The following is a 15786-nucleotide window of genomic DNA, read 5'->3' as shown; positions in this document are numbered from 1 at the left end:
ATTTGAAACGAAAAAAAAAATTAGATCGACTCTTTCTTATATCGAGTTGCCACCCAAAAACTTGTTGCCTGAGAAATCTAGAAATATTCTGCTCTCAATCTTTGTATTTTCTTCGGCTTCTCTAAGATCTATGTTGCTTTTTGGTCGGAGCTTTTTTTTTTATCCATGTGGACTGGATCAAATGCCATGATAAAATCAAACAAAATATAAACATTTAAAAAAATTGTCTAAGGGAAAGAACTCCGCGCTTACAACCATATCTCTTAATAATTTTAGAAATTATTTCCCTTATTTGATATTATAAAAAATAATTAATTATCAGTAATTAGATGACTAAACATTCTATTTTATTTGATTCATGTTTGGCTAGGTTCAATAAATAATTGTGTAAAGTTTCCATTGGATCTAATAATGGTTGTGGGAGGAATAGCGTGTTCAATTATCAAAGTGGACGAGGCTCTTCATATTTATCTGGGTGACCCTACAAAATAGCGCGAACAAAATAGCGCAAGACTAAATAGCGCGGACTATGATGTGTATAAAAGTACCGGATTTCTGTCCTAGGCTAATTTTTGTTGAGGTCTCTATCTTCTTGAAGTTTAATAGATCTAGAAGTAGGCCATATTTGTTGAGGTCTCTATCTTCTTGAAGTTTAATAGATCTAGAAGTAGGCCATATTTGCAGAGAAAGAGAGTAAATATAATTTTATCTCATTCTCCTAAAAATATAATAATGATTTTTAAATGTGGTAACCCTTGTTCAAGGGTTAGGCATGAAGATGTGTGTGTCATAGTATAATAAGAAATCTTGATTATCTGAGGCATCTCTCTTTGATCAAACCAGGTCGAACTTAGGCGTGTCAGGATTAGTTAAACTTGCGGTCATTTATCTCGCCAAATGTTTGTTTAATCTCATTCCTTCCACCTGCCGATTTAAATACTGCGAATATCTAGATGACCATTGGCCAGATGTTGTAGGGAATTCGTATGACTATTAGGTAGGCAACTACAGTGGTTGCCAGAGATGAAACCTCAGAGTGACTCCAAGATTTCCGAATGTTAGAGATTGTGTGCAGGACAATCTACCACGAACAAACAATTAAGTGGAGGGATGGCACCACGTTTTAGTAGACAGACAAGGTCAAACGATGAAGGTTAAAAGGTCGGTTAAGGCACGACGAACCTGAAAGTCATCTTAACTTACTTTAATGCTTTCATTTGAACATATTAATATGTCAATGACCTATTTGTAACATTTTAAGGTAGTAATTAATATAACGAACCCCGTGTACTATATTTAAAGCACAATTATCTGAGATTTTAATTAAAAACAACAACAACAACAAAAAAAAAACAAACAACAAATGTGTTAGATTGCAAAAGACTAAAATTAGCCGTTGCAATTTTTTTTTTTAGCTTGCTACAAAATATGGTCAAATATAATTTTAAATAGAGCTTTAAGATTATAACGTAACGAATACACAGACTAAGAGCGACTGTTCCACTTTCAAGAGGGCGCTAAAGATAACATTTCATTATACTCTCCCAACTCAATATATTTCAATTGGCTTGAACACAAACTAAGAACAGAGCATCTCAAGCACTCTGGGTAACGGTTTAAACGAAGGGAAATTAAACATTTTCGAGGTTCGGTTTGTCATGCGCACAATGAGTATGTGGTTAGTACCATAAGATGAGAACGAAGTGCTGTTTAAAGTGACTCTACGTAATCCAGCATACTTTAAAATATGCTATAAGTTTAATTGAAACAAAAATCGATATATTTGTTTAACATAAAAAAAAACGTTAAATGATTTGCAATAAAATATAGTGATCTATTACAAGAGAATATCAAAACTAGTGATTAAGACATTTTTATACAAACATAACTAATTGTTAAACAAACTGGCATTCTTGATAGAATTGAATATTTTATTACGATGTTTAACATTTTCATAAGCTCGAAAAACCCAATAATAAAGCCATCGCCATTGCAGTATCACAATATACATCCAGTCATCTTCATGTTACTGATAATACCACTTGTCTCAGGTAAGTACGAATCTAGAGTTTTAGTATTTCTGCAGATGTATACCTAACAGTTGCATTGTTTTCTGTTTTTTTCACCTTCATTTTTGTCAGTTGAACACTTGGAGCACCAATTGCTTTTTAAATGTATTTTTTTTTTCAAAGGGAGCGACCTGAATTCGAACTTGTGAGCTAAAGCAAACGCTGTTACCACTATGCTAGCAAAGAATCTATGAACATGGAAGATAGTTATCCTTTCTATTTCATGTTTGTGTTCACTAAGCCTAAGACGGCAGCCAAATATAATGGGGACTAATTCAGCTTATTTACTGGTCAAGTACTATTTCTTTCCCTTGTTTTAGATACAAAACAAAGTAATTTATTACGTATACCTAATAAACTAATTGTTTTTAGCCGCCCCCGAAATGGGTAAAGACGCTATTAGTTTTGTATGAAATGTCTGTTCGTCCGTCCGTCCATCTGTCCGTCCCATTTCGATCTCGTAAATTAGAAAAGATAGTGACAATCCGACATGATAATATTTTAGACAATTCAAAGTTCTGATGCAAAGGCTTTTTTATCTTTGTGAAAGCAAAAGTCTATTTTTTAAATCACGCATGCAATCAATTTTTTTTCATAAAAATACTCCACTTTTACAACTATTCTCTATTAATAATAACAAACACTGGAGTCTCTTTAGTAGGGGAGATGTCCATTTATCATAGTTTTAACACATTTATGCAAACGGTTTTAGACTTTTTGTCATAAATTTTGTTTACATTTATATTGCTAAGTTATGTAAGTTCTGTTATACTTACTACTACATTTATAAAAAAAAAACAACTTTTGTTTTGGAGAAAAAATCTCTTTAATATGCATTTAAGTTGGACATAATTTAAAACAACAATTAATAACTAGTTTTTCATATTATCGAGTGAACTGCAGTGCAGTGCTATGAATATACAACACTTAAAGGATTTTTTCTAAAATTATTTTTTACGGAAATATTTTTTCTTGAGGAATAAGAGATTGACCCTTTACAAAACAATTAGATTAATTAGATATAGATTATAAGACATCAGTTAAGCCAGGTTCACACCCAACTCACATTCACTTTCACCTATCGTTTGGTCTGCTGGATCGCTGGGGCACCACACAAGATATGTTAACATTCTTTCTCCATTCTTCTCTGTCTTTTGTCTTTGATATAATTATTTTGTGATGTTCTTTTTGAAAATATTGAAACCTGCCTTTTTTCCTGCCTGGAAGGACCACTTCGGAGGCCGACTTTTGAGTTTGTGTTTCCATACAAACTGTCTTTGTAACCTTAGTTTTTTTTTGTTATTGATTTCTTGTGTTGTCATGTAAAGGAAATAATTTTGCAAAATCTCAGCATAATCGCAAATTGGGTGTCGGAGAAATAACGTGAACAAACTTTTAGAAGGACAGACAGACATACAGATAGACAGAGTGAGTTAATATAAGATTTATAAAAAAGATGATAATTTCAACATTTTTAAAGAATTTATTGGCCTTAAGTCACTCAAGGAAAAACAAGATGGTCGGATATATTGACTCACGAAATCAAAAGGTTGGCCACCCTGCTTCAAACAATTAATTACTGTACCTAACAAACACGAGTCAATAAAAAAAATATAATAATACAGTCTATTAATTATTTTGTTTGATATCGAGTAAGGGAAATAACTTCTATATTACTGTGAGATTGTGTGGAGTTCTTACCCCTAGATAAGTCTTTTTAAAAAAAAAAAAAGATATTTCACATTTTGCTTGTTATCTATTGGAATAAGAAAAATGACATCTCAAAACCCCTATACAAGTTTTTAGCACTATTTGGTAATTAATATTTTAATTTGCATATAAACTGTACACCCTCAGTATTGTATTTATCTTTTCCATTTCAATTAAGTTTTTTTATTGAGTTTTTTTAAATGTATAATAATTTACTTGATCTTTTATTAGCCAGAAACTGTCTGAGTTTTCAATTTCCCTGTGATGCTGGGAAGTCCTATGTCCAGCACTCCTTCAATAGTTATTGTCTCTGCAATATCAATTTTTACTGTAATAAATATGACCGTTGTGACTCACGTAAGTTGTCATATATTTAATATTCATTTATTTAAATTTATTTGATACATTTTAGACGCTTTTTTGTTTAGAAATAAGATACTAAAAAGTTATTATTCTCAGTCCAGAAGTTTGTGTTTGTGTGTGGAAGGTCGATATACGCGGGCCGATCTAATTCGACGTAACAAAACTATAAATCATAAGCCACAAATATGTTAGAGGAGATTTAAAATGGGGGGAGGGGGGAGGAGTTTGGCCAAAATATTATGTTAGTCATTCGAATCACAGGATACAATAATAGAAAAGGCTCATGCAAAAAAGCCTCAGAGAACCCTTAAACTATTTCGGTAAAGATCTGAAAAGTGGATGAATACTCAAAGATTGTATGTAGGGCTACTTTCTAAGGCGTAAGGTGGAGGTGTCACTAAGTCATGCCGGTAATCTTCTTCTTCCTCGTTCTCATTTTTAGGTTGGAGCGTTCTGATAACTAGACCTATACATGAGGTGAACTGCGTATTGGTTTTTATATCAGGGATCTCTCCATATAGTTTTCTTTTTATTGTGGTGTTTTGGGGCCAGTGTCTTGTTCGGGCCTGTTGGTAAAGGATGCAGTTTTGAAGGACGTGGTCAGCATTCTCTGGTGACACTCCACACGGGCAGATTTCATTGGTTCCAATTTTGAGCTTTCTGCACATATGTTGTCTCATTCTGTTGTGTCCGGTCCTGAGTTGAAAAATCTTGTCGGGATAGCTTATAATAGGTGTCATCTTTCTTGTGATTGAGATGAGAGCTTGTCGATTTCTCATTTATTTTATTCACCATTAGTTTCTTCATTTCTTCTGCATATATACCAGTAATCGAATTCACGAGTTGAAAGTATAGGCCTACATAATTGGTTTGGGTAGCGTTATAAAGCAAGCCGCGCTAATTAGATGCAACAGATTATATTATTTAAGCTTTAAAGACGGTGGGACGAGGGTCGAAGTGAAACAAAGTGGTGAAGAGAAAAGTGATATTGAATTGACAGGTCAGGAGCAAATGTGATGTAACGCGGGCCACTCCAAAGCATCAAGTTCTAGAATATAGTGACCAAAAAGGGTATTGATAAAATGCAAAATGTAATATTAAAAGTAAAAAAAAAAAGAAAAGTTTTTTTTTAGGGGGGGGGGGCGGAATTACCGCCAAAGTATTATGTGATCAATACGATTGGCAGGCTGTGAAAAGTAAAAAAAAATTCTCAGGCAAAAAATATCATATAGTTTGAAGTAACAGAAAAGAAGAAGACATTAGTAACATAGTGTGGATAGGACCTTTTGTTAATGCGGACAGTTTGGACGGAGATGGTTCATACTTATCTTAAGCCTAAACTTAATGTGCTGCTACGGTTCAGATAAAATGCAATGTTACAGCTTACATGTTAAATTGGCATTTGTCTTATTTTATTATTCGTTTTTTTTTTCAAATAATAAATATAAATTACAAACTTTTTTTCTTCCATAATAAATCGATCTACATAAGTGTTTGTTATAGGGATTATCGCTTATAAGAATTAACATTACAATGCTGGTATATATTTCTAAAACAGGAGCAAATTAACGTAGAATAAATATGTTAGCAGTTTTGTCCAAAAAATGGGTTTGATGAGACCTTCTTTAAAAATACCATTATAAAACTTAAAGGCTAGTTTCCGAGATGGAACATAAAGGAGTAGCGCGGTACTTTTATGTGTCTAAGAATAAGGCCCTAAACAGAGACATGATAATAAAACTACAAAGAGATAGGTCATCTCTTTACATCGTCTGACCACAAGGTCTGAAAGGGGAACTTTACAAAGAAATAAGACCACTTGTTAAGCTCTATAATTTTAACCTTGAAGTGCTATGGAATGGGATTAATTCACGATATATGTATTCCAAGTGGTTATACGTGTTGAAATTGATGTTAAAACGCTTTCTTTCTTGACAGTTGAAAGCCTCACCTTAACAGATATAAGGCTCACAAGAGTAACAAGTAATAGTGTACAGTTTTCCTGGTCAGACAGAATGGCCACACAACAGACCGCCATGTACCTTGTAAAATATATAGATGAAGTGGTTCAGGGCAATGCCGTCGGAATAACAATTTCCAGATTGCAGCCGAATACGAAATATGATTTCTATATCTTTGTGAAGCTACCCAGAGAATATAATTACTATGAGGAGAAGTATGGACCTAACACTTTATTTACTGTACAAACCCGTAAGTAATACATTTAGCTTTATTTACTTTTTGATTTGGTGTAATGCACAAATTGTAAGACAAATTTCCTTACGGATAATAAAGATTATTATTATTATTATTATTAATGTAAAGGAAATCAGCTATCTATTAAAACAATATAGATAATAGACAGAGTTTTAAAAAAGTTTTTTTACTTCGTTAGTTAAATAAAGGGAGGCGCTCTGACTAAGTGGTTGAGCGCTTGGCTTCTGAATCTTGGGTCCTGGGTTCGAATCTTGATGAAGACTGTGATTTTGAATTTCGGGATTTTTTAGGGCGCCCCAAATTTCACCCAACTCTAATGGGTACCTGAGTTGGTGAGAGTAAAGGTGGTCGGTCGTTGTGCTGGTCACATGACACCCTGCTTGTTAACCGTTGACGAAAGAAACAGATGACCTTAACATCATCTGCCCTATAAATCGCAAGGTCTGAAAGGGAAACTTTACGTTTTTTTTCTAGCTGAAAAAACAACTCGTCTTTGTAATCTAGTTGGTATCGGGCCTTGTTCAGAGAAAAAATATTTTTTTTTATTGGCAATGAGTGAGAGATATGCTCTTTATAAACAACGACGGACCCTTTTCTCTAAAGGTCCCCATCGACAAAGATAATCGTTTAATCCAATCAGATCATTGTAACTCTACGGCTCATATGTATTCCTACAAAACACATTTGGATTATTAAACATTCTTGTCTCAATAAACAGATTAAAGGCTCACATTGTGAAGACTGTAATCGTTTTATGCTATTTCACTTTATGTAGAAAATAAGTGTGTCATTTCGAAATGAGCGTAAACATTTTATAATATGCTAATGTAACATGATATGTTATTCTAACATTTGAATCCTCTAGTTAATGTTTACTTGTCACGTGATTGTTGAGCAGTCATTTGACGTTAAGAGTTGAAGCTGTCCATTATTGCATGAACTTGTTGAAGTGTGGAATAAGGATAATTAAATACCTTAAATGCATCCCCTAGATTAGTTTTGCTGCAACACACCCTGACAACCGCATGGTACATACAAATACCTGTCATTAAACTAAAGATATTAACTCTTTCTCTCCGTAATTTTGTTTCCACATTCTGACTGAATTCTTCATTTTGCTTATTACTATTTCACTACCCTGTTATGATTAAGCTTCAATAGCTTTTCTAATTTTTTATCAAAAAATGTTTTAGTTGGAAGAGAATGAAAGGAGAATACATGCTCTTCTTATAGAACACTAAGTAAAGTTTATACAACTAATCATTAATTAAATTTATTGAGGTCAAATCAACGATTGTATGATGAGTTAGGAGAGAAAGAGTTAAATCTATTTATTGAAAAATTAGTTCGAAATTGTTGTGTCTCTGACTGAATCTCCGGTTGATATTATCCAAAAATAAGAATGCAAAATTTGAGTTTAAATATTAAAGCATGCGTAATTAAAACAAGTAATGTGAAAATATTTGAAAACATAAATTCCTAGGATGAGATATTTGAATTTTGGGAATCTTAGTACGCGCTCTGAGTCTATACAACTCTGATGGATACCTGACACTAGTGGGGGAAAGTAAAAATAGTTTTGTAGTTTTACTGACCACACGACACCCTAATTAGCTCATCTGCCCTATAGATCGCAAGGTCTTAAAAGGACACTTTTTAGATTCCTACTTAAATACTTTTAAGAAGCTGACTGATAGTGGTCTATCATTTCTTGTATCGCTTCATGATTGCAATGAGTCTTTCCGATTGGCTTATCTCAAATTACATTAACTATTAAAATAGTTTAATCCATAATTTAGATCTAGTCTAGTATTTTACATTTGTATATTCTAGAACATTCTTGAAGCTTACACTTGCTATTCAATAGAAATAACAGCTAGATGTGTTTCCCTTCATCTTATTATTATATCTTATAAAATACAGACGTTACTTCAAAAAAAAAAAGAGAAGATGATTGAGTCATATGTGTCATGAAACTAGTCATGCATGTAAACCAATGTCTTAAATTCTGCTGGCTGGCTCAGGCAACCCATTCTATGCACTAGGGAAGAAGGAGCTTTTGTCCTACACATTTATATTTGTGCCTTTCTGAGTATTTTTTTTGTTTTTGTTTTTGTGAGTTTGATTTTTTTTGTGACACATTGGCACACTTTAGGTCATGTCGTTTTGTTTTTGTATTTGAAGAAAAGAATAACTGACTGAGAATAACTAATAGCTTGCAATAAAAAACAATAATAATAATTTATAAGCTGGGGACAGCATTGACAAGGCTGCTTCCTTAACAGCGCTCAAAGCATGTCATCTCTACCCAGAAACTGAAGGCTTTGTTACAGCAATACAGGACAGAGTAATCAGGACAAAGAATTACGAGAAACATATCCTAAAACTAAATTTTGTTGACAAATGCGAAAATGTGGAAATGTGGGTGAGTCAATTAAACACATAATGGCAGGATGTTCAGCGTTATTGGAATCTGCTTACCTATGTCTCCATAACCAAGTTGCAAAGCTAATACACCAGCACTTGACTTTGACACATAATTTGATCGGTAAGGATACTCCTCCCCTTAACAAATACACACCACAAGAGGTTCTCAAGTCTATTGATCATTTGCTGTACTGGGACAGGCCTATTTTGACCGACAAAACGGTAGATTTTAATCGCCTTCATCTGCTTCTCATCGAAAAAAAAAGAAAAAGCCGCTACCATTATTGATATCGCCATTCCACTGACTCATAATTTAAGAAAAACTGAGATAGAAAAACGAAGAACATATGTGAACCTATGCTTGGAGATTAAGCGTTTATGGAAGTTATCTAAAACAATTTACCCCATTGGTATGTCAACCGAGGGGATAATAACAACCGACCTCACAGATATCTTCAAAGCCCTTGTCATTCCTAGGAACATTCTCTTTGCCTGTCAGAGGGCGGTACTATTGCAGACCTGCCACATCACCAGAAAATTCCTCGGTGGAATCCGATAAAGGGACTACGATTAATTTTGTTTCCCTTTAACGAAACTCGACCCTGGCTTCGCCAGAGAATGAATACTCGTTCTTTTCTAACATGATAATAATAAAAAAACCTCATTTAGACTAGTAGTTAATGTATATAAAAGACATAAATCATGTAAATATGTAAAAATGTAGACGAGACAATTATTCAATAATATTTTGTATCTACGTTCCTTTCAAGACATTGTTGGTCTATTGACTTTTCTCTCGTCTTCTAAACATTTTTGTTTACAGTTCCAGAAGTGAGTACTGTGGCAACGACTTCGTCCCATAGGCCTAATACTTCCATTGCAATTAATACGACAACAGCAAGTCTTGGAACTATGGCCATAGAGACTACTTCAGGTTCTGAGATATTAGTTCGAACTTTTAAATATATTATAAAAGAACTTTTGCAGCCATCGCCAAAAGAAGATATCAGTATGCTCAGCCAATTATTTTGATTTATCCATAACATTTATAAAAAAACAACAACAAAAAACATCTATATAGAGAGGATCTTTAGAGTGAGAATCAGAGAAAGACCAATTGTCAGACTAGTTTTCTCAGTGCTACCAATTTAGTAGTATTATTTCCCAAAGACGGAGACGCGGAGGCTGAACAGTAATGCGCTTGGCTTACGTACTGGCTCCTGTGTTCGAATCCAGGCGAAGAATGGTATTTTTAAATTTGCGATCTTTGGTGCCTCTGAGTCCACCCAGCTCTAATGAGAAAAAGTAAAGGCTGTTGGTCGTTGTGCTGGCCCTAATAGAGTACTCATTAGAGTTGGATGGACTCAGGGGCGCCTTCAAAATCCCAAAATTAAGAAAACAAATTCAAGTTATCACTGAGAGTTGAACCCAAGACTTCAGGTTCGGAAGCCAGGCACTTAACCACTCAGTCACCGCACCCTCTACAATCCAGTTGTAATGAGTCAATAATCCTGGTAAAATAAAAAACTTTACAATACTCTTAATCGAATTCAGCTACACCTTTCCATAAATATTAAACACACACACACTCACACACAAAGAAAGCAATCCTCAATCTATCCATTGAGAAAATCAAAAAATTAAATTACCGTCCATTAACATACTTCAGAGGTCTTTCTAGTTTCTTCAGTGTGGACATCAAATCACAATAGTTCTCACGTGGAAAAAAATGGTTAGTGAGTAGTAAAACAGGTTTACAACACTATGAATATTAAACGGTTTACGATTCATTTTTGACGACTATTCGATATTATAAAAATTAATTTTCAAAGTTTTTTTTTTATTGTAGCATAAACTAATCACAAAACTTATAAAACTGTTTGGTACAATTTTTTTTAAACGTTATGTGGTTGTATATGTGGAGTTTTTCACTGTTAACATTTCGGTCACGTTTTTTCCTCTCATTCTCGGATCAAGTTGAAATTTAGCATAAGTATTCATAGTTGAGTACCTATCGCCTTGTGTCCATGAGAGGAATGAGCATAATACATGGGTATTTAAAAAAAAATCAGCATAGTTAATGAGGTGCAACGTGTACCCCGTCCAAAGTCTTACCGTACCCCTGGGGGGTACACGTACCCCACTTTGGGAAACACTGGCTTAAGGAATACTAAAACTGACGTTAATTATCAAAATACAAACAAAGAAAAGATTTCAGTATTTAAAAGATATCAGAAAAAAATCCTTCGCTTGATGACAAAATCTATTACTTTCAGATTCAATCAGCTTTAACATATTTCTGCCAGTCACACTCTCCCTATGTCTGCTGCTAACTGCCGCCATAATCATTATCACTTTGATGGGCAGACGATTGAAAAGGTCTCTTTTTTTTCATCCTTAGTTGTGCTTTTTTTTTTTTCAATTTTTTTTTTTTTACTTTAGAACAATTTTAAGATGAAAAAAAAAGCTTGTAAATATTATTTTGATTAAAAACAAATTTAATAGACATTAATTTCTATTTAACATTTTTGACATTAGCCAAAAACGTGCCACAGACAATTCGTATGATACAAGAACTAAAGGTGACCAGGACACTCACCAACATTGTGGTAATTCTATTTAATATTACATTTTAAAAGTTTTAATTAGAGAGTATTTCATAATATTTTAGTGCCCAGAATCTTTATAGCCGACTTTATATAATAATGTAATAGCAAAATTATATTTCAATAAAAGTATCGCAAAACACACACACACAAAGAGAAGAGAAAGAAAATTATTTTATTTGTAAAAAATTAAAACTTAACACATCACCTTGTTCTTAATATAAGCATTCTCTGCATTAAATACGACTAAATGTATAAATCGCATCAGGTTTACGTTGTCATTGAAAACATTGCATTTATTCTAAATATCCTAAAGATATTGCCGTTAATTTAGGTCTATACTATCTTTTGGCATTTTACGTCTTGAGAGACGATCTTTTCCCTTTGCAACTTCTTGTGTGACTGAAAAGACCTTGATGCTACGGACACATGTTGGGCATATGTGCTCACTGGGCGCGGCTGCGTTTTCACCCTTCTTTCTACTTCTGGTGTGAAAGACATCTGCAATCCTGGACCCTTCCTTAATGATCGCTCTCCATGAGGATCTATCCAGTGTCACCTCTTCCCAGCTGCTAATCTATATTATGACTCTTGACAAACCAGGTAAAATTACACACACACACACACATACACACACACATGCATACATATATGTATCACCATATACCTCCATATATATAAACACACACAAGCTGTCAAACTGTTAGGTTGACATCTGAAGCTACGAAGGTAGTTAAAATGATGAATAAACAATAACTCTTACTACACTTAATTCACATGTTATTTTTTTGTTGTTGTATTTCAGTTGCAACAAATCAGGGCATTTACGAAGAAGTGACCAACCTAGCTTTGAATCATTACACTAATTGTTGACTTTCTGCATTGAGTTCAAGAAATTTTATTTTCTTTGTATTCCAAGTGTTCTTGTTTTTTTTTTTTTTTTTTTTTTTTTAAACTTTTTACAAATAAACTTTATGTTATAAATTACAGAATTTCCTTTTTTTTTTCTTTTTTTTTTAAAACTTTTTACAAATAAACTTTATGTTATAAATTACAGAATTTCCTTTTTTTTTCTTTTTTTTTTTAAACTTTTTACAAATAAACTTTATGTTATAAATTACAGAATTTCCTTTTTTTTCTTAAAAAAATATTTTGGTCTACGCGTATCCAAGTTCATGCTTACTAGAGATATACAATCAACACATTTTTTTTTCCTGTCTGATTCATGTTAAAAGCCCCAAATAGCATTAGGGACGGGAGCCTTCTTTGACCATTTCCTTCAAGCGTATTGGAAAAGAAAAACGTGCCTACTCATTAATATTCTGAATGAAAAAAATGTCCTTAAATTGAAATATTATAAAATAAAATCAAAGTGAGACACCGTTGGACTTCTAGTTAAAAATACTTTAAAATAGATTTCACATTCTAAATGGATTTCTATTGTTGTCTTTAATATTATCAAAGACCATATTACATCATTAATTAAAAAAAAAATTGTCACCAATTCAGTTTCAATAGCTATCCCATTCGTCTAAAATAAAATGGAAAACTGGCAAAGGCATGTTAAGTTCCCTTTATTCAGCCCTTGTTTAACGGTTAACCAGGGTGTCGTTTGTCTAGAACTACCATAAAACGCCTTTACAACCCGACTAGCGAGTTGGGTTAACCTACGGGTGTCCTAAATATCCCGCTGCTGAAAATTCCAGTCTTTTCTTATCTTATATAATACAGACGTTACTTCAAAAAAAAAAGTTTTACTGAGCTACGAACATTATAGACCCTTAGCTTCGTAAGTCTAGCCCCTTCATAATGACTTGGCTACCACACCTTACTGTAAGCTAACATGTAAAAAGGAGTATTGTAGTTTACTCGTATACAAAACGTAGATAAACTGATAAATTGGGATAAACACGGGACATGGTATCCTGCAAGGAGATTACAACATTAATAACTGGACTGGAAGTCTCGGCTAGAATTATAAAGATCATAACAAAAAGTTAGAAAAAAAAAAGATTTTAGTCAACAAATTATGTGAAATGGTTTATTTTTTTAAAAACGCTTTCGAAAATTCAATCTAAAAAAATGAAAACTTCCGGAAATTCGTGTTTGTCTTCGATACTTTCTGGTGCCCCTCTCTCTATCACTGCTTGTTATGCATACACCCCATTGCTCTTTCAAACTACATCTTCGATAGAGAATAACATGAGCTATTGTTTCAGTCCGCCCCTGACCTAGTTTCTCCCCAGCTGGTCCTCAGTGATAGTTTCAACTGTACGCAGCTAATCTACAGAGGGCCAATGGTGGAATATGCATCCTCTGCTTAGGACCGCTCAACTCAAAGAAAACATTAAGAAACTGGAACAGACACAAAATAGAGCAGTGAGATTCATAACAAACGAATATTCACATTTGACTAGAGTAACACATTTAGTAAAATCACTAATTTTAGAAAGCCTTCAGGATAGAAGACTTAAAAGTAAAGTAGCAATCATACATAAAACACTGAACCATAATCTTATAAAATACTAAAAAAATCTAATAAAATACTCTGAAAGACACAAAGATAAAGGCACATTCCTCGTTTCATATGCTAGGACAAATTTGTACAAATACTCCTTCTTCCCTAGTGCTATTAGAGCATGTAATGGGTTGCCCGAGCTATCCAGTAAAACCAATAACTTTGCAGAATTTAAGTCAATGATTAATATGCATGACTAGTTGCATGACGCATAGGACGTAATCACCTTCTTTTTTGAAGTAAAGTCTGTATTACATAATAATAATAAGAAGAGGGAATTTACTACACTTTGAAAGTTCGGGCTGGGGGTGGAGTGGGGGTGTTAAGAGTGCATTGGCACCAAAGTTTTATTCATAGCTCAGTGATAGACTTAAAAAAAACAGGGCCAAAGTTTCAAACGAAACATATTGACAGTCCATATTGCATTTTTGTTTTAAAAATTCAGAAATTTAGATTTAGTACTATCCAAAATGAAACTAATTCGATGTATCAAGCTGTGAGTGTTTTGATGAACTTTCTTCATTATTATGTTCAAATTAAAACATATAAACACTTCTTAATGCACAGCGCCCACCACTTCGATACAATGGACATGAGTGTTACTGATGACGTGGCTCTACTGCTAGCTAAGGAAAACCACAGTGTGAGTCAAATCCTAGGCCAAGACCCTGTAATAACACTTCGTGCACACACACACACAAAACATTTGCCTACTGATGGGTTCTATAGCCTACGCAACATTCACAAGGGAAAAACAGCAGAACAACGCCGTGCATCATCAGGTGCCTTTTTTTTACAAGCTGCTGCTTAGAAAATTAGGGTATGACTTATAATTATGATTCTTAGCCACAGGCTAGTATTAGGAATTTCCTATTGTCTTGTTTCTAGCCGTGCACAGAAAAGGCCAACTATAGAGAACTTTCACTATAGAGAACTGACCATAGACATAAATAAATATAGACTGGCACAGTTTAATATCTATGTAATATAATCTACTTATTGATATCTAAACACAATGGTATATTACGTCTCTTTGCAATATAATTAAAACACTAGTAAATATAAGTGAAAGTGGTTAGTCGGAAGAATTAATACATGAAATTGTTACCCCCCCCCCCTTTTTTTTCCTCTTAACAGACCTCTCGCCTTTCCTTCCGTATTTAAGTGAAGAAATTACAAAATGTATCTTAAAACAACAACAAAAAACAACAACATTTAGAAATATAACGTACCTATGCGCTATGTTGTCTAAACATTTGGCCATCAGAAATTCAGCCACAAGTACATCGGGCATGGGAAAGTTAGTCATCTGGAAATTTTTATCTTAAGGCGCTTGGCTTCCGAACTGAAAGTCCCGGGTTCGAATCCTAGGAAAGACTGGGATTTTTAAGTTCATGATTTTGGGTGCCTCTGAGTCCACGCAGCTCTAATGGGTACCTCACATTAGTTAGGGAAAAGTAAAGGCGGTTGGTCGTTGTGCTGGCCACATGACACCCTCGTTAACGGTGGTTGACAGAAACAGATTATGTTTACTTTTATATCCTTATTGTATGATCAATTGGTGACGATATAGAAATTACCAACTACAATGATTTTAATTGTAGGACACACAGGAAAAGGGGGAAAAAAGGGCACCCATGAAAAGACCGAAACAGGAAACAGCCAATAGATTCATTTTTAATTAGCACTATGTCTCTTGACAAAGTTTACCACCCTAGCTTAGTCCGAGCAAAATATGGTTGAAATACTGGCTTTGCACCAGCGGATTCATAGCTTTAACTCATTTTCAATGATTAAAATTGAAACAGATACTGCAGGCTATTATTCAACAATCAATTTATCCATTTTCATACTAAATGTGTAACAATCATCTGTT

The 15786-nt window shown here is 33.8% G+C and overlaps 1 protein-coding gene across 1 annotated transcript; it reads left to right on the top strand.

Moving 5' to 3' along the window:
• Positions 1 to 1505: 1505 nt before the first annotated feature.
• On the top strand, positions 1506 to 12333 carry LOC106057490 (uncharacterized). Its single transcript, XM_056034245.1, has 7 exons — positions 1506 to 2051; positions 4011 to 4136; positions 6081 to 6353; positions 9610 to 9720; positions 11063 to 11165; positions 11325 to 11395; positions 12198 to 12333. The coding sequence occupies exons 1-7, from the start codon at positions 1940 to 1942 to the stop codon at positions 12263 to 12265; spliced, it is 864 nt and encodes a 287-aa protein (XP_055890220.1). The 5' UTR covers positions 1506 to 1939; the 3' UTR covers positions 12266 to 12333.
• The last annotated feature ends 3453 nt before the right edge of the window (positions 12334 to 15786 follow it).

This window comes from Biomphalaria glabrata, chromosome 6 (assembly GCF_947242115.1).
Source record: "Biomphalaria glabrata chromosome 6, xgBioGlab47.1, whole genome shotgun sequence".
NCBI classification, from domain to species: Eukaryota; Metazoa; Mollusca; class Gastropoda; family Planorbidae; genus Biomphalaria; species Biomphalaria glabrata.
The sequence above is the reverse complement of the archived record's forward strand: the minus strand, read 5'-3'. Positions and strand labels throughout refer to the sequence as shown.